A 23,457-nucleotide genomic window follows, 5' to 3' on the forward strand; every position below is an offset into this window, starting at 1 on the left:
GTTCCGTGGAGTTTCAGGACTTTTGGAGTTGTGCAGAATAGGTCTCTAATATTTGCTCCTTTTCCAGCCCAGAATTCCAGCTGTCGGCATTCTCCCTCCTTATGTAAACCTTGTAAAATAAGAGAGAATAGCCATAAGTATTGTGACATAATGTGAAATAATAGCCCTTAATGCAATAAATATTGATATAAAAGCATGATGCAAAATGGACGTATCAGACGCATCTACTTCACTCAGACGCCCCGCGCATCGTCACTCCATTGAACGTGTTTGCATTGCTCAGACGCCCCGTGCGTCGTCACTCCGCAGGATGCGTCTACACGACTCCGCCGCCCCACGCGTCGCAATTTGGTTGGTCACCTCATCACCACTCGGCCGCCCCGTGCGTTGCCACTTGGTTGGTCACCTAATCATCACTCGGCTGCCCCGCGCAACGCCACTGGTCACCTCATCACCACTCGACCGCCCCGCACGTCGCCACTGGGTTGGTCACCTCATCACCACTCGGCCGTCCCGCGCGTTGCCAGTCGGTTGGTCACCTCATCACCACTCGGCCGCCCCACGCATCGCCACTCGGTTGGTCACCTCATCACCACTCGTTCGTCCTGCACGTCGCCACTCGATTGGTCACCTCATCACCACTCGGCCGCCTGGTGCGTCGCCATTCGATTGGTCACCTCATCACCACTCAGCCACCCCGCGCGACGTCACTCGGTTGGTCACCTCATCACTACTCGGCCGCCCCGCGTGTCGCAATTTGGTTGGTCACCTCATCACCACTCGGCAATTTGGCTGGTCACCTCATCACCACTCGGCCTCCCCGCGCGTCACCACTTGGTTGGTCACCTCATCACCACTCAGCCGCCCCACGCGTCGCCACTCGGTTGGTCACCTCATCACCACTCGACCGCCCCGCGCGTCGCCAGTCGGTTGGTCACCTCATCACCACTCGGCCGCCCGCGCGTTGCCCCTCGGTTGGTCACCTCATCACCACTCGGTCGTCCCGCGCGTCGCCACTCGGTTGGTCACCTCATCACCACTTGGCCGCCCGGCGCGTCACCATTCGGTTGGTCACCTCATCACCACTCGGCCGTCCCACGCGTCACCACTCGGTTGGTCACCTCATCACCACTCGGCCGCCCCGCGCATCGCCACTCGATTGGTCACCTCATCACCACTCGGCCGCCCCACGCGTCGCCACTCGGTTGGTCACCTCATCACCACTTGTCCACCCCGCGCCTCACCACTCGGTTGGTCACCTCATCGCCACTCGGCCGCCCCGCGCGTTGCCACTCGGTTGGTCACCTCATAACCACTCGGCCACCCCATGCGTCGCCACTCGGTTGGTCACCTTGATAACCCACAAGTATAGGGGATCACAACAGTTTTCGAGGGTAAAGTATTCAACCCAAATTTATTGATTCGACACAAGGGGAGCCAAAGAATACTCTCAAGTATTAGCAGCTGAGTTGTCAATTCAACCACACCTGGAAACTTAATATCTGCAGCAAGGTATTTAATAGCAAAGTAATATGATAGTAGTGGTAACGCTAGCAAAAGGTAACGGTAGTAAAAGTAATGTTTTTGGTATTTTGTAGTGATGATAGCAATAGCAACGGGAAAGTAAATAAGCGAAGAACAATATATGGAAAGCTCGTAGGCAATGGATCAGTGATGGAGAATTATGCCGGATGCGGTTCATCATGTAACAGTCATAACCTAGGGTGACACAGAACTAGCTCCAGTTCATTGATATAATGTAGGCATGTATTCCGAACATAGTCATACGTGCTTATGGAAAAGAACTTGCACGACATCTTTTGTCCTACCCTCCCGTGGCAGCGGCATCCTTACGGAAACTAAGGGATATTAAGGCCTCCTTTTAATAGAGTAATGGAACAAAGCATTAACACATAGTGAATGCATGAACTCCTCAAACTACGGTCATCACCGGTAAGTATCCCGATTATTGTCACTTCGGGGTTAACGGATCATAACACATAATAGGTGACTATAGACTTGCAAGATAGGATCAAGAACTCTCATATATTGATGAAAACATAATAGGTTCAGATCTGAAATCATGGCACTCGGGCCCTAGTGACAAGCATTAAGCATAGAAAAGTCATAGCAACATCAATCTCAGAACATAGTGGATACTAGGGATCAAACCCTAACAAAACTAACTCGATTACATGATAGATCCCATCCAACCCATCACCGTCCAGCAAGCCTACGATGGAATTACTCACGCACGGCAGTGAGCATCATGAAATTGGTGATGGAGGATGGTTGTTGATGATGATGGCGATGGATTCCCCTCTTCGGAGCCCCGAACAGACTCCAGGTCAACCCTCCCGAGAGGTTTTAGGGCTTGGCAGCGGCTCCGTATCGTAAAATGCGATGAATTCTTCTCTCTAATTTTTTTCTCCCCGAAACACAATATATAGAGTTGGAGTTGGAGTCGGAGAGGCACCAGGGGGCCCACGAGGTAGGGGGCGCGCCCTAGGGGGCAGGTGGTGGGCCCCCTGGCCTTCATCTTTTGCAGGTATTTTTTTATATTTTCCAAAAAGTTGCTCCGTGAAGTTTCAGGTTGTAACACCCCGGATATGATTTACCCAATATGTAATCCAACTCTTGCCATTTCCGGCGTTAAGTTATTTTATTTTCTCGGGTTCGGGTTTTTGTCTCGTGTGTTGTTGTTGTTGTCATGCATCTCATATCATGCCATCATGTGCATTGCATTTGCATACGTGTTCATCTCTTGCATCCGAGCATTTTCCCCATTGTCCGTTTTGCATTCCGGCGCTCCGTTCTCCTCTGGTGGTCATTTCTACCTTTCTTTCGTGTGTGGGGGTTAAACATTTCCGGATTGGACCGAGACTTGCCAAGCGGCCTTGGTTTACTACCGGTAGACCGCCTGTCAAGTTTCGTACCATTTGGACTTCGTTTGATGCTCCAACGGTTAACCGAGGGACCGAAAAGGCCTCGTGTGTGTTGCAGCCCAACATACTTCCAATTTGGCCCAAAACCCACCATAACCATCTCCATCATCTAGAGCGTTCGATCACGATCGCGTGGCCGAAAACCGCACCTCATTTGGACTCTCCTAGCTCCCTCTATCTATAAATAGGTGCACTCCCCCGAAATTCCGGATCCCTAACCCTAAATCCCCTCTCTCCGCGCCGGACAATGTCCATTTCGGTCGGACATTTCTCCGCCGCCGCCCTCGTCCAATAAGGGCGCGCCACACGTCCCGGGCCGGTCCCCACTTTGCCGCGCCGCCGCCCGGCCCGCTCAGCCCGCGGGAGGCCCCCGCGGCCCGCTTCCTCGCGCCGCCTCACGCCCGCGAGACCGCCGCCCTCCTCCTGCCGCGCGCCGCCCGCCTCGCCATGGTCGCCATCGCCGGCCACCGCCGCCTCGCCCGGCCACCTCTCCGCCCGCGCCGCCCCGAGCCGGCGCCGCCTCCGCCGCACCGCCCCTTCACCGCCTCCGGCCAGATCCGGTCAAGGGAGGACCGGATCCGGCGACTCCGACCACTTCCGGCCGTCCCCGCGCCTAATCACCTCGCCGGAGCTACAGTACCCCGCCGGAGTTCCTCGGTTCGTGCGCCGCCTTGAAACCCTAGATCCGCGAGGTGATGAATTTCTCTAAGTCCCCAAGATTCCAGATTCAGATGCCCTTGTTCATCGTGCCGTAACTTTGCATCTGTAGATCCGTGTTGGGCATATAGCATATCAAAATGTTCGTCTCAGAGAGCACATCATTTCATCTCATTGCATCATTTTCATTTGAGTTCATCTTAATGCCCGAAATGTTGTTGGAAGAGTGCTATTTGAGTTAATTGTCAGATCTGCTGCTCCAATTAGCTTTTTGTCATTTTTGCCATGATTATTGTGTGCATGATCTGCCCATGAGCTCTACATATGTTTTGTTATATGCTTTGTCATCTATCCAGAGGTGCCATCCATGTATTTTTGTGATGTGTGTGGTGACTAGCACAAGCTTGCAAAGTGGTGCATTCGTTAATGCTGATTTCAGGGACTTGGCAATTCCACTAAGTCCTTAATCTGTTTTTATCGTTATGCCATATGTTCATGTTGTTTCCTAGTGATCCGTACCTCTTTTGAGGATGATCAGTAAGGATGATTTGTTAATCTTGCAGTGCTCTATACATCCATGTATTTGTTTGCAATTATGGAGCGCCCTAGCTTGAGTCAATCGAACTCTACTTTTGTCATTTCGTGAATCTGGGCAGATTGTCTACTTGTTAGCGATTTTGCCGAGGATGTTGTAGTTGACCCGTGCATGCTATGTTATTGTTCTTACCATGTCTAGCTTGTATTATGTGTATTCTTGACGGGTGTATGCTTAGATTGTTATGACATGCCCTGTAGTGAGTGCATCGAGCTCGTAAACATGCCTACTTGATATCTGTTTTGCATGCTCCAGTTTTTCTCTAAGTCTGTGATCTGATTATGTTTTTGCCATGTTCACATGCTTGCAATTGTATTTTCTGATCCCTTTTGGCTCAAAGTCACTAAGGGACTTTTGTTAAGCTCTTTGAGTAGCTCCATGCCATGCTTTACTTTGCCATGTTCAGGCCCTGTAGCATATAGTTTTCATGCTCCAAAGATCTGAAATTCCAGACAAGTGTTATTTTCACTAAGTCTGAGATCTGTTTACCAATTGCATTTTTGCCATGCTTGTTTGAACCCGTTAATGGATGAATTGGCTGTAGCTTAGTGTTCCTCTTTTGTTAAGCATCATGAATGGATTCCTACCATGTATTTTGTTGCCATGTTTGAGTGTTGTAGCATGTTCATCTTGTTGCTTTTAGATGGTCACTTGCTGTATATCGTAGACCGGTGTCATATTTGTTTTGCTTGCCATTTCCAAACCGTGTCTCCGATTCCGGCGTTCTTTATATCGTTTTCAAGCGAAATCATCTCACCTTTCCAGTGGCACACTTGGATTTCCATGTTGAGGCAAGGGTCAATCATTCCTTGTCAAATCTTGCATATGCATCACATATCGCATCCCGCATAGCATACCATGTTTGCATCATGTTGTTTGAGCTTTGCACGTGGTTGATTGTGTTCTTGTTGCTTGTTTGTCTTGTTTGGGTAGAGCCGGGAGACGAGTTCGCTAACGAGGAGCCCGTTGAGTTTGCTTTCGAGGATCCAGTCAACTCTGACAACTTTGCAGGCAAGATGATCATACCCTCGAAATCACTTCTATCTTTGCTTTGCTAGATGCTCGCTCTTTTGCTATGCCTATGCTACGATGCCTACCACTTGCTTATCATGCCTCCCAAATTGCCATGTCAAATCTCTAACCCACCATGTCCTAGCAAACCGTTGATTGGCTATGTTACCGCTTTTGCTCAGCCCCTCTTATAGCGTTGCTAGTTGCAGGTGAAGCTTGGAGACCGTTCCTTGTTGGAACATTATTTACTTGTTGGGATATCACTATATTATCTTGTTATCTTAATGCATCTATATACTTGGTAAAGGGTGGAAGGCTCGGCCTTTTGCCTAGTGTTTTGTTCCACTCTTGCCGCCCTAGTTTCCGTCATATCGGTGTTATGTTCCCGGATTTTGCGTTCCTTACGCGGTTGGGTGATAATGGGAACCCCTTGATAGTTCGCCTTGAATAAAACTCTTCCAGCAATATCCAACCTTGGTTTTACCATTTGCCACCGAGCCTCTTTTTCCCTTGGGTTTCCGGAGCCCGAGGGTCATCTTATTTAAACCCCCCCGGGCCAGTGCTCCTCTGAGTGTTGGTCCACCTCGTCAGCCGCCGGTGGCTACCAGGGGTAACTCTGGGCTGGCCTATCAGAAGTTTGGACAATCTGAATGTGCCCTGAGAACGAGATATGTGCAGCTCTTATCGGGATTTGTCAGCACATTCGGGCGGTGTTGCTGGATTGGTTTTAACTTGTCGAAGTGTCTTGTAGAACCGGGATACCGAGTCTGATCGGAATGTCTCGGGAGAAGGTATATCCTTTGTTGACCGTGAGAGCTTGTCATGGGCTAAGTTGGGACCCCCTGCAGGGATTTGAACTTTCGAAAGCCGTGCCCGCGGTTATGGGCAGATGGGAATTTGTTAATGTCCGGTTGTAGATAACTTGAACCTTAACTTAATTAAAATGAATCAACTGTGTGAGTTACCGTGATGGTCTCTTCTCGGCGGAGTCCGGGAAGCGAACACGGTGTTGGAGTATTGCTTGCCGCAGGTTGTTCTCTAGATATTCGATCATGCTTTGCCTTCTCTTCTCGCTCTCTTTTGCGAATAGGTTAGCCACCATACATGCTAGTCGCTTGCCGCAGCTCCACATATTTTACCTTGCCTTTCCTATAAGCTTAAATAGTCTTGATCGCGAGGGTACGAGATTGCTGAGTCCCTGTGGCTCATAGTTTACTTCCAAACCAGATGCAGGGCCAGACGACTTCATTCCAGATGACGCGTTAGAGCTCAAGTGGGAGTTCGACGAGGACTCACGTCGTTACTATGTATCTTTCCCTGATGATCAGTAGTGGTGCCCAGTTGGGGCGATCGGGACTGTGTCGCATGTTGGGTTGTTCTTTTATTTTGGCACCGTAGTCGGGCCATGAGTGATTGGTTGATGTAATGCTATTTATGTACTTTGATTGACGTGGCGAGTGTAAGCCAACTATGTTTCTTCCCCTTTTATTATTTATATTACATGGGATGTTGTGAAGATTGCCTAACTTGCGACATTGCTTTCAATGCGGTTATGCCTCTAAGTCATGACTCGACACGTAGGAGATATAGCCGCATCGAGGGCGTTACACAGGTCATTCCGAGAACGTTTGTTTCTGCACATAAATAACACCATGGTAATTCTGCTGAAAACAGCGTCAGTCCGGGTTAGTTCCATTCAAATCATGCAAGTTAGAGTCCAAAACAAGGGAAAAAAGTGTTTGGAAAAGTAGATACGACGGAGATGTATCACACCTCATCACCACTCGGCCACCTCACGTGTCACCACTCGTTGGTCACCTCATCACCACTCGGCCGCTCCGCGCGTCGCCACTCGGTTGGTCACCTCATCACCACTTGGCCGCCCCGCGCGTCACCATCGGTTGGTCACCTCATCACCACTCGGCCGCTCGTGCGCCTTCAGACAGCTAAGTCATTCTACATGCACTACATTTTGTTATTTCTGCATTCCTGAGTATCCCGTAATTCACACATCACACTCGCTCAGTGGCCACACCATCGAGTGTACCTCTACGCTCCGTTGCTTATTTTCACACACTTGCTTAGTAATGGTTATTTGACTCCCGAGTCCAACTTACATTTTAACGCATACGTCATTCACGAACACCATGCGTTCTTCATTTCAAGTTTGCATCGGTCCTTGGGGCTGCAACTCAGTCGGAACATTGCACTACCTTTTATTTGAGTTCGGTGCTCTAACTCATCAAGTTGGATCCTTCACTTCATCAAGTTCGATCAATTGCTTTGCTCTTCTAGACTCTTGTTGGTTCTGAACCAGCAATCCCCTTGCACACCCATCAGTTGTCTATGGGTGTTACTTACACAAATCATTTCAGCACACATCAAATTTCCTCGAAAAATTGTTATGTTGGCTTGTGATATTTTTCATGCACAATTTACACGACCACTCGACGGCCCTATGCACCAACTTCATTGCTACTCAGACTTGGTCACCATACCGGTCTTAGCGCACCACAACACCAACCTTGTCGCTCTGTTGATGTCAAACACATCCGGTCGACCCCTCTGTGGAATCCTCTGCATCGTATCAATGATATAGACCTCATCAGGCATGAGACAGATAAGTCACTTTTTGTAATCAAACTGCACACTTCACTCCTTCACGAGTTTGCCTCTTCCGAGCATCACTCGGAAGCTCCTCCTCACCTTTACCCAATTCTGTCTCGATGAATTACAATTTATCCATTCAAAACTATATTAATCGTGTTCCGGTAGGACCGTGGTCGAAGCCTATAGTATGCTCGGGGGCTATGCCGCACTCGGGGGCTGCAACTCATTCAGAATCACACTCTCCTGAGTGGTCGAGTACTTCGACACCAGTCAGATCCTTCACTTCAATGAGTGCACTCATACCTACCACTTTGTTAAGTTGCATGCCCACTCAGACGCTTTGGACACCATCTTCGTTCCTACTCAGAATCAGTTGGCACACCGGTCATCTTGCACCGCAACCACGTTACACCGACCTCGTCACTGCATCAGCTTCGAAAGCATCCGGCTAACTCCTCCGAGGACCATTTTCGCCGTTCGGTGGCACACGACTTCGCCTTAGCCGCCCCGTGTGCCGTCACTCGGTTGTTCACATCGTCACCTCTCGGCCACCCTACGCGTTGCCACTTCATTTGTCACATCCTCACCTCTCGGCCGCCCCGCGCGTTGCCACTCAGTTGTGCATGTTTCCACCACTCGGCCGCCCCGCGCATTGCCACTCAGTTGTGCACGTCTTCACTACTCAGCCGCCCCATGCGTCGCCACACCGTTGTTCACATCGTCACCACTCGGCCGCCCCGCGCGTCACTACTCGGTTGTGCATGTCTTCACCACTCCACCGCCCCGCGCGTCGCCACTCGGTTGTGCACGTCTTCACCACTCGGCCGTCCCGCGCGTCGCCACTTGGTTGTGCATGTCTTCAGCACTCAGCCGCCTCGCGTGTCGCCACTCGGTTGTGCACGTCTTCACCACTCGGCTGCCCCGCGCCTCGTCACTCGGTTGTGCACATCTTCACCACTCGGCCGCCCCGCGTCGCCACTCAGTTGTGCATGTCTTCACCACTCGGCCTCCCCGTGTGTCGCCACTCGGTTGTGCATGTCTTCACCACTCGGCCGCCCCACGCGTCGTCACTCGGTTGTACATGTCCTCACCCCTCAGCCGCCCCGCGCGTCATCACTCGGTTGTACATGTCCTCACCCCTCAGCCGCCCCACGCGTCATGATCAGTTGGACATGTCTTCAGCACTACACCCCCAACACGGGAATGACTAGGTTACTCATATGATCAAACCTCATATCGCACTCTGTAGCAAGCTTACCTCTTTCGAGCATCACTCAGGGGCTGCGCACAGCCGTGGGCTATACCGCCCTCAGGGCTTGCACTCATTTGATCAACCTGTTGATCACATCATGAATATTTCTCTAACCACACATGCTCGGTCTGCCGAAGATCTATGAGGGTAGCACCGTCCACTCGGACGATCGCCCAAATCATTACCTGGAGTCATCTTCGGGACCGCAAAAGGGTGAAAACGACGCTCCTCTACGGATACACTTGGCCCTTATTCTTGGCTCCAAGGCATGAGTTTCACAAACTTGGACTCAGAGATGGCATGTGTTGGTGTTCCCCCGGGATAATGAGTGGCCTCTCTCCGGAGAGTTAGCCCACACACTAGCCTTACCACTCGGGTTTCATGGCACGTCCACATTGGACCACTAGTATATCTCCTCCGGGAGACATACGAGTGCCACCAAGTTTTTCCTTGCAGTCAACATACCCCGATCAGTCGGGAAGCACGTGTACTCTTACAAATACCCCTTTCCTGCAAAAGCGAACGGTCAATGTAAGAAGTACTACTAAAACGATTACTCCCTGGAGTGTCCAGCTTTTTTCTACAGTCGACAGTTTCAAGGCCGAATTCATTCATCGTGCCGAGTGCATGAAGATTCACTTGATTGATCCATTTCCAAGTTGAATTTTTTTATCGTGCCAAGTGCACAAAGATCAGTCCGACTGACTCAGCTCCAGGCTGAGCTTATTTACCATGCCAAGCAATTGAAGATCCACCCGATTGACTCGATGTCAAACTAAGATATCTACCGTACTGACTGCATGGAGGTTTACCAGGAGACTTATACCCTCTGCCAGACTCATCTAGTCTGACAAAGGCTCGGGGACTACACCTAGTGGGTGCACTCAGCATGCCCCCACTGGAAGGGAACTCAGAAAGAAACATTTTGCTCGGTCAAGACCAGCTCTAGATCACTCAAGTACTACTCGACTTCCGAGTCAGAGAGGAACAAGTTCGATCATAACCAACTAAGAAGATTTTTTAATTCTCTCAGACCCGCGCCGACTGCCCGCAGTCGACGGCGGTCTCGGGGACTACACCCAATGGGTGCACTCAGCGGGCCCCCACTGGAGTAATCTCCACTCGGTACGGCCTGACCGTCTGAGTGACGAATAACAAACATGCAATTTCTAAGGCTCCCCTCAGCTACCCAAAAAGAAAATGCTATAATTGAGTTTAACGCTCCTCCGTGGACCTGTTTTGAGCCTTCTTCTAGGACTCAAAGCGTGAAACTCATAAGTATGGATCTAGAGCCGACTCGTATTGACGTTCCTCCGGGATAAGAATGGCATCTCTCTGAGAGAGCAGTCCATGCATCGATCTTGTTGCCTGGATTTAATGACACATCCATACTCTGATCACAAGTTAACTGTTGGGGAACGCAGTAATTTAAAAAAAATCCTAAGCACACGCAAGATCATGGTGATGCATAGCAACGAGAGGGAAGAGTGTTGTCTACGTACCCTCGTAGACCGTAAGCGGAAGCGTTATGACAACGTGGTTAATGTAGTCGTATGTCTTCACGATCAAACGATCCTAGCACCGAAGGTACGACACCTCCGTGATCTGCACACGTTCGGCTCGATGACGTCCCACGAACTCACGATCCAGTAGAGTGTCGAGGGAGAGCTTCGTCAGCACGACGACGTGATGGCGGTGATGATGATGCTACCAGAACATGGCTTTGCCTAAGCACTGCTACGATATGACCGAGGTGGATTATGGTGGAGGGGGCACATCACACGGCTAAGAGATCAATGATCAACTTGTGTGTCTATGGGGTGCCCCCTCCCCCGTATATAAAGGAGTGGAGGAGGGGGAGGGGGCCGGCCTCCTAGGCGCGCCCCAAGGGGAGTCCTACTCCCACCGGGAGTAGGATTCCACCCCCCCTTCCCTAGTTGGATTAGGAAAGAAGGAAGGGGGGGAAGGAGGAAGGAAAGGGGGGCCGGACCCCCTCCCAATTCGGATTGGGCTTGGGGGCCCTCCTTTGCTACCTTCTCCTCTCTCCCACTATGGCCCAATAAGGCCCATATACCTCCCGGGGGGTTCCGGTAACCTCCCGGTACATCGGTAAATGCCCGATCTCACCCGGAACCATTCCGATGTCCAAATATAGTCATCCAATATATCGATGTTTATGTCTCGACCATTTCGAGACTCCTCGTCATGTCCATGATGATATCCGGGACTCCGAACTACCTTTAGTACATCAAAACACAAAAACTCATAGTACGATCGTCACTGAACGTTAAGTGTGCGGACCCTACGGGTTCGAGAACTATGTAGACATGACCGAGACACGTCTCCGGTCAATAACCAATAGCGGAACCTGGATGCTCATATTGGTTCCTACATATTCTACGAAGATCTTTATCGGTCAAACCGCATAACGATATACGTTGTTCCCTTTGTCATCAATATGTTACTTGCCCGAGATTTGATTGTCGGTATCTCAATACCTAGTTCAATCTCGTTATCGGCAAGTCTCTTTACTCGTTCCGTAATGCTACATCTCGTAACTAACTCATTAGCTACATTGCTTGCAAGGCTTATAGTGATGTACATTACCGAGAGGGCCCAGAGATACCTCTTCGACAATCGGAGTGACAAATCCTAATCTCGATCTATGCCAACTCAACAAACACCATCGGAGACACCTGTAGAGCACCTTTATAATCACCCAGTTACATTGTGACGTTTGGTAGCACACAGAGTGTTCCTCCGGCATTCGGGAGTTGCATTATCTCATAGTCATAGGAACATGTATAAGTTATGGAGAAAGCAATAGCAACAAACTAAACGATCATCGTGCTAAGCTAACGGATGGGTCAAGTCAATCACATCATTCTCTAATGATGTGATCCCGTTAATCACATGACAACTCATGTCTATGGTTAGGAAACATAACCATCATTGATTCAATGAGCTAGTTAAGTAGAGGCAAACTAGTGACACTCTGTTTGTCTATGTATTCACACATGTACTAAGTTTCCGGTTAATACAATTCTAGCATGAATAATAAACATTTATCATGATATAAGGAAATATAAATAACAACTTTATTATTGCCTCTAGGGCATATTTCCTTCATTAACCTCTTCCGAGAGATGATCGAATGTCATCAAGTTGCTCCTCGCGGGCATTTACCCTAGATCAGTCGGGAAGCGCAGTGCCAGAATCCATTGAGGTTTTGTTCAAACCTTGGTTGTCTGAATGCACGATGACGGGTACCGAGTATTTCCGTAACCACTCGGGCCAAATTGTGTCTTTCACAAACTTGTTCTGCAAAATCACAACCGATTCGGGGGCTAATGTTGAGGACACACATAACAGGTAGGCCCACGAAGGGTCAAAATATCACAAAGCATGGGGTCCACACATGAGGTGGGTCCAGATAAATCTCATTCATACATACTATCCACTCGGACATATCGGCGTACCATCCACTCGAATGGCAGGCAACCACCCGGAAGTATGATTCACTCGGATATGCGAAGACCAACAGTCGGCAAGGCGGTCAAAGCATCATACTAGTAGTAGGCTAACATTATGGCATTCATGCTCCACCTTGTAACATAAGGGGTGAGGGGGTGGCACACTCTATATAAGCCACCCCACCACTAGACTCAAGGGAGGTTCTCATTTCTTCTTCCTCTACTCTCTCACCATTAGTCTCAGGACTTAGCTCTGACATGGGGATCCGTTCTCCTCTCTCTCTCTCTCATTGTAATCCCCGGATACATACACAGATAAAACAAAGTCTCTCTGGAGCACGAGGCGTAGGGCTGTTATGTCCACCATGAGAGGCCCGAACTCGCTAAAACCACCATGTTGCCCATTTGCATGTCGATAGATCATGCTCCTTTACCCTATCCCTTATTATTGTCGGAATCGTTCCCACGACAGGGGGGGTCGATGGTGAGACTAAGGGGGTTTAATAGGGTGACCGAACCGGAGAGAGGTGACCCAATTCCCCCCGCCGTTTTTTCAGGAACACACGTGATTTCAATGCCTCGTTCCAATTCCATGCACGCCAAGCGCCTGGCTGAGAGGAAACCGCCGATTCAGCCATTCTGAGCGGGCTTGGTTGGGAGGTGCTTTAAGTTTAGTGTGGGCCGAGATTTGGGTGCAGGCCAGGCAACCGAACGGGTCCAAGGCGCATCCCCAAGTCCTGGTTGAGGAGTATGCAGGCAACCAAACTCGTCCTTAACGGCGCTCGCATCACCTCATCGTTCACCACCATATATATCAGCGAATTGATCTACCCCTACATCTGCGACTTCGTGAACTTTAAACCCGTCGTCATGAACTAATACTGAAGTTGTTTTCATTTCAATCTAAGACTAAATTTGAATATTTTATACAGGAATACACAAATTTGACATTAAATGTCAAAATTTTGCAACCATTTGAAAAAAGCTATATTTATTTTCCTAAAGCCAATTTAAGAACAACACATAAAACATAGTGTGAACATGCGGAGTGCGGCCTTGGAAAACGATACCCACCTGACCTATCATGCAACAATATGCGAGTGATCATAACTCGAAGGCCGTGTCACCTGTTGGATGCAAGATCCGTCATGCCGGATGCCAACCCTAGGAACAAATTAAGACATATATAATCTAAGCTCCTTGGCCATGGCAAGACGGATACTCTCTCCAATTCATATTAATTGCCGCTCACATGAGCGGAGCGGCAATTAATATGGAACGGAGGGAGTAGCTCTTTCTCTTGTTCATGCCATCACAAGAAAACAGTACCATCGAGAAAGTTTCTTCAGACTTGGGAGTTGTATTGTCACTGATGCGTGTGGGCCTGTTGTTACGATTTTTGTTCTTTCTTTTCTAAACTGATAACCTGGCAATCCTCTTTAAACAGATTGAGTCCATTAGACTCTGGTTTAAAGAAAGAAAAAAAATCTTTTTGAATATTATTATTCGAAAATCTAATCTTAAGAAATTCTAATCTGTGGTAGTCTTTGCCATGAAACTGGGAAACCCGTACGATTTCCATGTGTGGCGTGGCCGTATCTTATACAGGTGTGCTCCACAAAACCTCGTCGCGGGTCTGGATTCTGGACCACCCACCGAACCGCCCGCCGGCGATAGCAGCCGCCGCCAATGGCCGCCGTCTCGACGGCCCAAATCCCCCCATTCCTCACCACCCCCATTTTCCAGTCCTCGCTTCTCTGCCTGCCCACAGCACGGCGGCCCCCAACCTCGCCGGCCTACGCCGACCGCCCTGCTCTTGCGGTCGCGTGTCCTCGCCCCGGTGGAACCCACAGGACTCAGGCTGCCCAGCTCGTTCTCCCTGCCTGTGCTGCCGCTTCGTACTCCTCGGCGAGCGCGGCAGAAGGTACTGTACGTAATCAAATTGGGGCTGTGCTGTACTGTTGGCTTGAGCTCTTGAAGTAATTGTTACAGTTGTAAGTATGCTTTTGAAGGGGATGAAGGCATGTCTGACCCGGAGCTGAGGCTGGTGCTGGAGCTTGCCACCGACGACGAGCTGCTGGAACTGGAGGAGATCCTCTATGGTACCAGGTGTGGGGCTCGAGCTTACTGATTGTTCCAATGCTGTTTACTGTTTAGCACTGAGATAACTGATTGTTTGGTTTGGATCATAGTGATGGGTTTCACGAGACAGAGTTGAATTCGCTAGTTTGGAGTTTGGTTAATAGTGTGCATATATAATCTGCTGCGATGTACTAGTTGTTTTGGAGTTTTTGGCTGCCTCTTTTGGTTCCTACCGTTGGTTATGACGGCAAGCATGCTTTGCTGCACAATTAGTCAAATATATCTAGTTGCTTGATTACAAAGTAGTAACGCTAACCGCATTCAAATTATGGACAAAGAGGATCAGATCTGTGAATTTACACAGAATAGTGTTACTTTTGTTTTAGAAATAATTTAATTAAACTCTTTGGCAAAAGAGTTAATTATGGCCAAAGAGGATCAGATCTGTGAATTTACTTTTGTAACGCTAACTAGATCATGTTTATTTGGAAATGATTAAAATGTCATCTCCTTTGTTTCTTTTTCCATCTACTGATTTTTGAAACCATCATGGTTTTTCTCTTGAGTTTTCTTTATTGTGCTGACTGATTCAGTTAGACCTGATCACTTTCCTGTGTTTGTATAATGGGACTGCTACAAAAAGCTGTTGTGCAATATCTACCTGTCATATTCCAATGATTCACATTGTGAGCATAAGCTTTGGTTCTGTGTCTCCTTATTCTTCAGCTATTTCAGCCCAGTGCTAAAATCAATTGGAAAAAGGCCGAATACCGTTTCTATTGTTGCTTTGGACGATATCGAGGAGAGAGATCTTTTCATCTCAAAATTGGAGTCGAGGTTCTTGTATCTTGCTGCAGATGCACGCTCAGTTCTAAGGTCAGTCAAGTAGGCTTTGATCCCTATATCATGCAAAAATGTATCCCTGATTATATTAATTACCCTGTAGAAGTCGACCTGATATGGTTTGCTACCTTTTTGAATGTTTGTACTTGTACAATCGTTCTTCATAGGGGCTGGAGGCCATCATACAGGAATGTCTTACTTCAAGTAAGAAGAGAACTTGGTGTTCAATGCTCCAGTAAATTATGTAGTGCAGACCTGGAGGCAGAAATATTTCTACACCTCCTGGATGAATATTCGAGGTATGTACATCTTATTTTGGGGAAGTATAAGGATGCCCGAACACAAATTTCCCTGGGGTATATGAAAATAGCTATGTAACCAGATACGCTGCAATCTGTTTCCTTTTAAACGGATATATATAGTTATACACACTGCAATCTATTAACTAGTAATCGGCGCTATTGCAGTTTCATATTCATTAATTTCTTTTGTGTTTGAAACTTCTAAGACCTATACTCTCTCTTTGCCACTCTAGTGGTCTTGAATACTAAATTGTTTCTGCATTTAGCCGTCAGAAAGGATCATTTTCATTTCCATGGGATAAACAGAAATCTCCAAAAGAAAACCCTAGCATTGAAGTAAACAACTGGAAGGTGCTTAGTGACACTGCTTGGAGGATTGGAGCAAAGGGACTAGAAAGTACATTCTTGAAGGTTAGTTGTGGTTACTTCTTCTCATTTCTTTGTGACCTTTCACTTCTTTGGCTAATTTCATTTGTTCTTTGATATGGAAGGGTGGCAGTGCATTGACTGTGAAAACAATCTATGAATCGGTATGAAAAAGTTTATTTGTTGGAAGATCAAATTCTGCTACTTCTAGTTCTCACAACACCGTTGTTTATTAATGTTACTTACCATTATGGTAGTTAGCCAAGAGACTATCTGGAAAACTGCTGATGGAGACAGCTAATTATGAGATTAAGAAAGAACTTGTTAAGCAGGTATACCTATTTTAATTGATTCTTTTGGTTTGTTGCTCCTGAATTTTTAATTATTTTGTGGTCATCGCTAGCGCAATAGATAGAACTTCATATCTGTGTTTGCCTAGTATAAGCTCTTGTTCTATTTCCCCGTCTGGAAAATGCATTGGCAAAGCTTGATATTTAGACCAACCGTGTTTGCATGTTACAACTGATATTCACTACTATCTTAATATAATATCCTCCAGAAGTAATGCCTTTACCATTTCTAGGGTGGCCGATTAGCTGCTGTTAACCTTGAATCCAGAGCTGGCTTGCTTGCAGCTAGGCAGGTAATACCATATTTTTATCTTCATTCTATTCCTCAGTGAGCTAGTATGCCCAAAGTGTGTAGGAGGCAGCTGCTTTTGTACATCAATATTGGCATTGTACCCACGTTTTTTGTCGAAGTTCGTACATACAGATGTCAAGTTTTAACAATCCTCTTGAATGTATGCAGGGTTTGGCTCGTGCAGCATCTAGATATGTTGGCCTTAGGAGTTTCATGAGTTTACTTGGACCAATGTATGTTTATTCTAATATTCTCTAGTATATTTTCATAAACCTTTCGTTGCTGTTACCGCCTTATTTTTCTGGCTGTCAATATCTATCTTACACCATGATCTGATCAAATTAAATTCCCCTTTGCTTGCACATGGAGTATTTTGCCTGTAAGTCGCCTGCTAACTGCTCTGCGCTTACACTTGACTGTCACACAGAATGTGGGGCACACTCTTGGCTGATATTGTGATCCAAATGCTCGGGACAGATTATGCTAGGATTGTGCAGGCAATCTACGCTTTTGCTCAGGTGAGGTTCACTTTATCATCCTTCTCAGGTCTCAGTAGCTGCATTGATTCATATGTCGCCTTTGTTACAGATTCGGCTCACTCGGTCGTGTTACCTAGAATCTCATGAAGACTGACAAGAGCACAATCATTACCGGACAAGCCTAACTGGGCACTCTGATCTTGTCCACCATTACAGCTCCATAGTGTACATTCTGATCGCGCAGATCATTTCTGGCCGCATTACTTCACGAAGCTCTGCACCTCTGGGTAGTGCATAGATAACAGAGCAATTGGCAGATGGTAGGTAGCAAGGGCAGAGAAGAACAGCAACAGTTCAGCCCTTCAAATTCAGATGCGAGAATTTGATTGTAAAGCCTAGGAAAAACAGCATAGTGTCAGGATTGAAACTGTGTATTAGTAGTACTAGTAGTACTTGACAAATAGCTCACGATAGACATTTGGGCCACCTACTCTCCGAAGGCGGTAGTTGCGGATGAATATACATCGACTTCACACTTCCACGGGGTCCGAAGTTGTAGAACATGCATTCCATTCTGTCCCGGTTAAACAATGTAAAATAACGGCTCCCCTCGTCTTAAACTACTGCGCCCTTCCTTTCAGTTAGGCAAGGCGTACTTCGTTGGCATTACTTCATGCTCATACCAGCCATCCATATATCTTAAGACACATGATATGGTTGCATCGCATTTGCATATAGCACCCTGTGCCGATCACCGATGTTTTTCCCCCTCGCGACGTTCATCGGAGCAGTATCTATCCACTCCCTCCGTCCCAAAATTCTTGTCTTAGATTTGTCTATATACAGATGTATCTAACTAGTTTAGATGCTGGTTTTGCTTAGGACATAAGATATCTGTGATATGTGCCTCACCGTCAACAAGTGCACTGGTGATTTTGGCAACCTGAAGATGGTCGTGCAAAGTTTTTACTAAACTTTACATGTGAGAACGCGAGGTGCTGTGTGCAAAGTTTCAATAGGAGACGAGCCATGCTGTGAATGAGCGCCATGTCTAGCTAGTGGTCTAGAAGGATGCATGGTCCATTGTTTATAGAGCTCGGCTCTCACCAGACCGCCGAAGCTTTCTAAATCCCGGGCATTTACCGCGTGAGAAGGAGCCGAAGGAACCGCTGCATGATCGGCACCATAAAGTGCGGCGCGGTCCAGTCCACGCCAACACCCGTCTTCTCTAGGGGTCGGGCGCGGCGACATGGCTGCTAAGATGGTGATCAGCCTGGGGGGCTCGCGGCGGCGGAAGCGCGGCGAGGTGCTGTTCCGGTTCGACTCCTTCTGCCAGCCCGGCTACCCGGCGCAGCTCGCCGGCGCGTTCCGGGACAACGTCAGGACCCTGCTCGGGCTCGCGCACCTGGAGGCCGGCGTCCAGGGGGAGACCAGGTGCTGGTCGTTCCAGCTCGAGCTGCACCGCCACCCGCCCACCGTCGTCAGGCTCTTCGTCGTCGAGGAGGAGGTCGCCGCCTCGCCGCACCGCCAGTGCCACCTCTGCCGTGTCATCGGTACAATACAGGCTTTGCATAACCATTGCACGCACGAACGCACGCGATTAGTCTGTCACGGGGAGATGATCGGTCGCGTCCGTGTCGCAGGTTGGGGTCGGCACCTGATATGCAGCAAGAGGTTTCACTTCGTGCTGCCCAAGAGGGAGTCCTCCGTGGAGACCGAAGGGCTGTGCTACGGGATCGGCCACGGTGGCGGCGGCGCCGAGAAGGCGTCGAAAGGGACGGCGACCTCCAGGGGCCACCTGCTGCACGGCATCGTGCACCTCAACGGCTACGGCCACCTCGTCGCCCTCCACGGCTTCGAGGGCGGCTCCGACTTCGTCTCCGGCCACCAGATCATGGACCTCTGGGACCGCATATGCTCAGCCTTGCACGTAAGGTATATACGTATGCCTGTGACGTTGCAACGTACGTACGTACTCGTAGTATATATCGAACGCAAACGTATGTGTATATGCTCTGCATGAGCGAGCGATGAGTTCTCACTCACGTGCACTCACTCAACCTATGCTGTGCGTTGCAAGGACGGTGAGCCTTGTGGACACGGCGAGGAAAGGGCACATGGTGCTCAGGCTGCTGCACGGCGTCGCGTACGGCGACACATGGTTCGGCCGGTGGGGCTACAGGTACGGCCGCCCGAGCTACGGCGTCGCGCTGCAGTCGTACCAGCAGTCCCTCCACGCGCTCCAGTCCATACCGCTCTGCGTGCTCGTGCCGCACCTCTCCTGCTTCAGCCAGGAGCTCCCCATGGTGGTCACCAAGTACCAGGCCATCAGCGGCCACAAGCTGCTCAACCTCGGCGACCTCCTCCGCTTCATGCTCGAGCTCCGGACCCGCCTGCCGGCCACCTCCGTCACCGCGATGGACTACCGCGGCATCATGTCCGACGCGTCGTGCCGGTGGTCGGCCAAGCGCGTGGACATGGCGGCCCGCGCCGTCGTGGACGCGCTCCGCCGGTCCGAGGCGCCGGCCGCGCGGTGGGTCACGCGGCAAGAGGTGCGCGACGCGGCGCGCACCTACATCGGCGACACGGGCCTCCTCGACTTCGTGCTCAAGTCCCTCGGCAACCACATCGTTGGCAACTATGTGGTGCGGCGCGCCATGAACCCGGTGACCAAGGTGCTCGAGTACTGCCTGGAGGACGTGTCCAGCGTGCTCCCGGCGGCGGTCGGAGCAGGAGCCGGCGTGCCGCCGGGCCACGGCAAGATGAGGGTGCGGTTCCACCTCACCAGGGCACAGCTCATGAGAGACCTTGTGCACCTGTACAGGCACGTGCTCAAGGAGCCGAGCCAGGCGCTCACCACCGGCGCGTTCGGCGCGATCCCGGTGGCGGTAAGGATGGTCTTGGACATCAAACACTTCGTCAAGGACTACCACGAAGGGATGGTTGCCACCAACAGCGGCGTAGTCGGGCATGTCTACATCAGCCTTTGCTGCACCTTGATCGTGAGGAACGGGAGCCCGGAGCTGGTTCCGCCGTACGAGACGGTGACCGTGCCGGCGCATGCCACCGTGGGCGAACTCAAGTGGGAAGTGCAGAGGCTGTTCAGAGATATGTACCTCGGCCTGAGGACCTTCACGGCTGAGTGCGTCGTGGGGATCGGCGCCGGCCTAGAGGCCAGCCCGGCGCTCGGACTGATCGGCGTGGGGAGCACCGTCGTGGTCGAAGGGGTGGTCGGCGAGCAGCAGGAACCGGCCGAGGAGGGCGACCAGAGGAAGAAAGCGGCTACCGTGTGCGAGGGGGGCGGCGACGTCGGAGAGAGGGTCGTAGACTGCGTATGTGGCGCGGACGACGACGACGGCGAGCGCATGGCGTGCTGCGACATCTGCGAGGCATGGCAGCACACGCGGTGCGCCGGGGTCGCGGACACGGAGGACGTCCCGCACGTCTTCCTCTGCAGCCGGTGCGACAACGACGTGGCTTCGTTCCCGGCCTTGAACTGCTAGAAGCTGCTCGGTACCGCATACCACAATCGCTGCTAGTCTATCTACGTGTAGTATGACCGAGGACTTCAACTGTTTATATTGTCTTTTTTTTTCGAAAAAAAAAAGATTGCCCCAGCCTTTGCATCACAATGATGCATGCAACAATATTATTAACTGAAGTCCCCAGTAAGTATGCAGTACGTTACAAAAACTTAAAAATAGTTGTAAAAAAACAACAAAGCCACAATTGGCAAAAAAAGACAAGATGCCTATACAACTATCCTATTGTTGGATTGTCGTCCAAACCGATTGTAGGTATCCCGCGGGGAATGTATAGGGTGCCCCCATCCTTGGAGTCCACACATTTTAAAATGTTCATAAAATTTTGAAAAAAATCTAGCACATTCACACATCAATGCATGTTATCACAAAATTTTAAATCAAAATTCAAAACATTGCTCGAGATACAAAAATGATAAATTTAACATCAATGTGATAATAGGCCAAATCTCAAGCTCAACTTATGTCATGTACTAGTTACTGTCGAATCTGTCATATATGTTTCCCGAGCTATGTTTCAAATTTTGTGACAACATACATTGATGTTGTGTGAATGTGCTAGATTTTTTTTCAAAATTTATGAACATTTAACAATGTTCTACTGAGTTCGGAGCACCGGGAGCACCCTAAGGGTGGGAGCATCAGATATTATCATGTATCCCGTGCTACCGTCTCCCAACGGTTGCACTCGTAAGCCATATGCTTCTTGGCTTCCGCACGACTGAGTAACGACCACGTATGGATCCAGGAAGTTGCTCGGTAGATGACCTGCAAAAAATTGCAATGTTCTGTCTGTTAAAAATGATGTCGTTTCGACAGTTCCATGTGGCCCAAATTAATGCACACACTCCGACTCAAATACATGCCGCTACTTTAGACTCCACCGAATTTAACCAAGTCCCAAATTAAGGTATCAATACTACTAGGTGGACTAACATTAAAGGCCATGTGTACTGTGCGCCATAGTTTGGCTAGCAATCCATAAAGAGATGTTGAATCGATTCATCATGATCAGAAAAACAACATTTTGTGCCGCCCTTTCAATGATGCTTTGCCAGGTTATGTCTAGTCAAGATCACTTTTTTTTGGACGATCCACATTTTTTAGAGGCACCTTAATTTTTCTAATATGGAGCGAGTTTGGGATTGGACCAATGCTTATCATATCGATATACATTGACTTCGCTAAGAATGCCCCCGACACCAAAAGTCTCCAATGTTGTGTATCTGGCTCATCCGATGATTTAATCACCATCAACCTACACACGAGATGTAGCCATCTATCCCATCGCTCACCTACTAGTGATCTTCTGAACTGAATGTTCAAGGGAAATGATCCTAGAAGTGTACTGACGAAAACCTCTTTCCGTTCTACAATATTGTAAAGAATAGGATATTGGATGGTCAGTGGCATGCCCCTTAGCCATATATCCTCCCAAAACCTAATGGTATTGCCGTTTCTGACAATGAATTGGGTCATATTGAAAAAAAATATCTTTGTAAGCATCAACCCTTTACAGCAACTTTGAGTCGGAGTGAGAGATTTTTTTTCCGTAGTAAGCAGAAATATGTGCCCGTGGAACCCATGTTTGGAGGGAGATGTCAGATATTTTCATCAACAAGTTAAAAACAAATTCAGGGCAAGTTTTGTTGTTAACCTAAACAAGAATGTTTCGGCGTTAATCGCATAATTTCAAATACTTTATTGTTCATCTTCTTCAAATTGCGAGAGTGCCAGTCACATGTGGTTGACTTGATATATGTCATCGGTCAAAATTGAGATAGTTGGCAGCGGGGTAGCCAAGCTGCCAAGGCAAGTGGCCTTTGTCTCCAACATGCGTATGTGGACTCCACGTGAATGTGCTGGGTGTACATGTATTTGGCTCGCACTTAAAAACTTGCTGTCCTTTTTATTTTGGCATATCAAGTGAGAGAGCATATCAATGGCCTAGATCCTAAGAACAGACATCCCTGGGACCAGAATAATTCCTCCTACCAGATTAGGCAAGGTATGTGTGGTTTCTCTATCTCTGTTTACATGACATAGCTTGGTGTCCTTCAAGTGCACAATATAAGTTGTAGTTGCTTTTTGAAGTAATAATATGGATATCACAAAGAGTTGAGTAAATTGTTGGTTGCCCTTTGTAGAGGTTCGTCGTAATGTGCCTGCAAGTTATTCCTTGATTCCAAGCAAAGGCATAATGGTGATGGAATTAACAGAGATTGATTAAAAGTAAAGGACTCGATTGCATAGCAATGAAAGTAAAGAACGTGAGAGAACTTAGGAAACTATTGCAATATGTGTATGATGATACCGAATGGAAAATGTTCTATCATTGCAATATGTATATTTGTGAGAGCAGAGTTAATAATAAGATACGTAGTAATGTCTTAGTTCCATATCACGCAGAACCATCATCACCCCCATAGTTGTCGCCTGAGTATGGTGATGATTTCCTCGTGGATGTGGCATAAGCATAGGGGCCTCTTGTACCCAAAGTCTACTAAGGGGAGAGATAACTTATGTCACCACGGTGCCTTCAACCCCTCATTCCAATGACACTAATATCCTTCATGCACAACCACCAAGAACTAGCGAACTACTCAGACATTAAGGCACAAGACACGAATGCGATAGTCATATGGATCAAAGATGAAT

At 48.6% G+C, this 23,457-nt stretch overlaps 2 protein-coding genes across 4 annotated transcripts; both read left to right on the forward strand.

Moving 5' to 3' along the window:
- Positions 1 to 14,116: 14,116 nt before the first annotated feature.
- Positions 14,117 to 17,923, forward strand: LOC125509518 (uncharacterized). 3 transcript variants are annotated; one of them, XM_087526341.1, is made up of 11 exons: positions 14,117 to 14,472; positions 14,556 to 14,652; positions 15,352 to 15,501; positions 15,636 to 15,767; positions 16,037 to 16,181; positions 16,262 to 16,300; positions 16,394 to 16,468; positions 16,720 to 16,779; positions 16,947 to 17,011; positions 17,206 to 17,296; positions 17,367 to 17,923. In XM_087526341.1, exons 1-11 carry the CDS (start codon positions 14,124 to 14,126, stop codon positions 17,409 to 17,411), a joined length of 1,248 nt encoding a protein of 415 aa, XP_087382467.1. In that variant the 5' UTR covers positions 14,117 to 14,123; the 3' UTR covers positions 17,412 to 17,923. The 3 variants fall into 3 exon arrangements, with proteins under 3 accessions (XP_087382467.1, XP_048530457.2, XP_048530458.2); XM_048674500.2 differs by having other exon boundaries at positions 14,119 to 14,472; positions 14,543 to 14,652; XM_048674501.2 differs by having other exon boundaries at positions 14,120 to 14,467.
- A 583-nt stretch (positions 17,924 to 18,506) lies between these two features.
- MS1 (RING/FYVE/PHD zinc finger superfamily protein) lies at positions 18,507 to 20,866 on the forward strand. Its single transcript, XM_048674499.2, has 3 exons — positions 18,507 to 18,810; positions 18,901 to 19,192; positions 19,338 to 20,866. Exons 1-3 carry the CDS (start codon positions 18,507 to 18,509, stop codon positions 20,758 to 20,760), a joined length of 2,019 nt encoding a protein of 672 aa, XP_048530456.2. The 3' UTR covers positions 20,761 to 20,866.
- The last annotated feature ends 2,591 nt before the right edge of the window (positions 20,867 to 23,457 follow it).

This window comes from Triticum urartu, chromosome 5A (genome assembly GCF_056163025.1).
Source record: "Triticum urartu cultivar PI428250 chromosome 5A, HENAU_Tu73, whole genome shotgun sequence".
Classification (NCBI taxonomy): domain Eukaryota; kingdom Viridiplantae; phylum Streptophyta; class Magnoliopsida; order Poales; family Poaceae; genus Triticum; species Triticum urartu.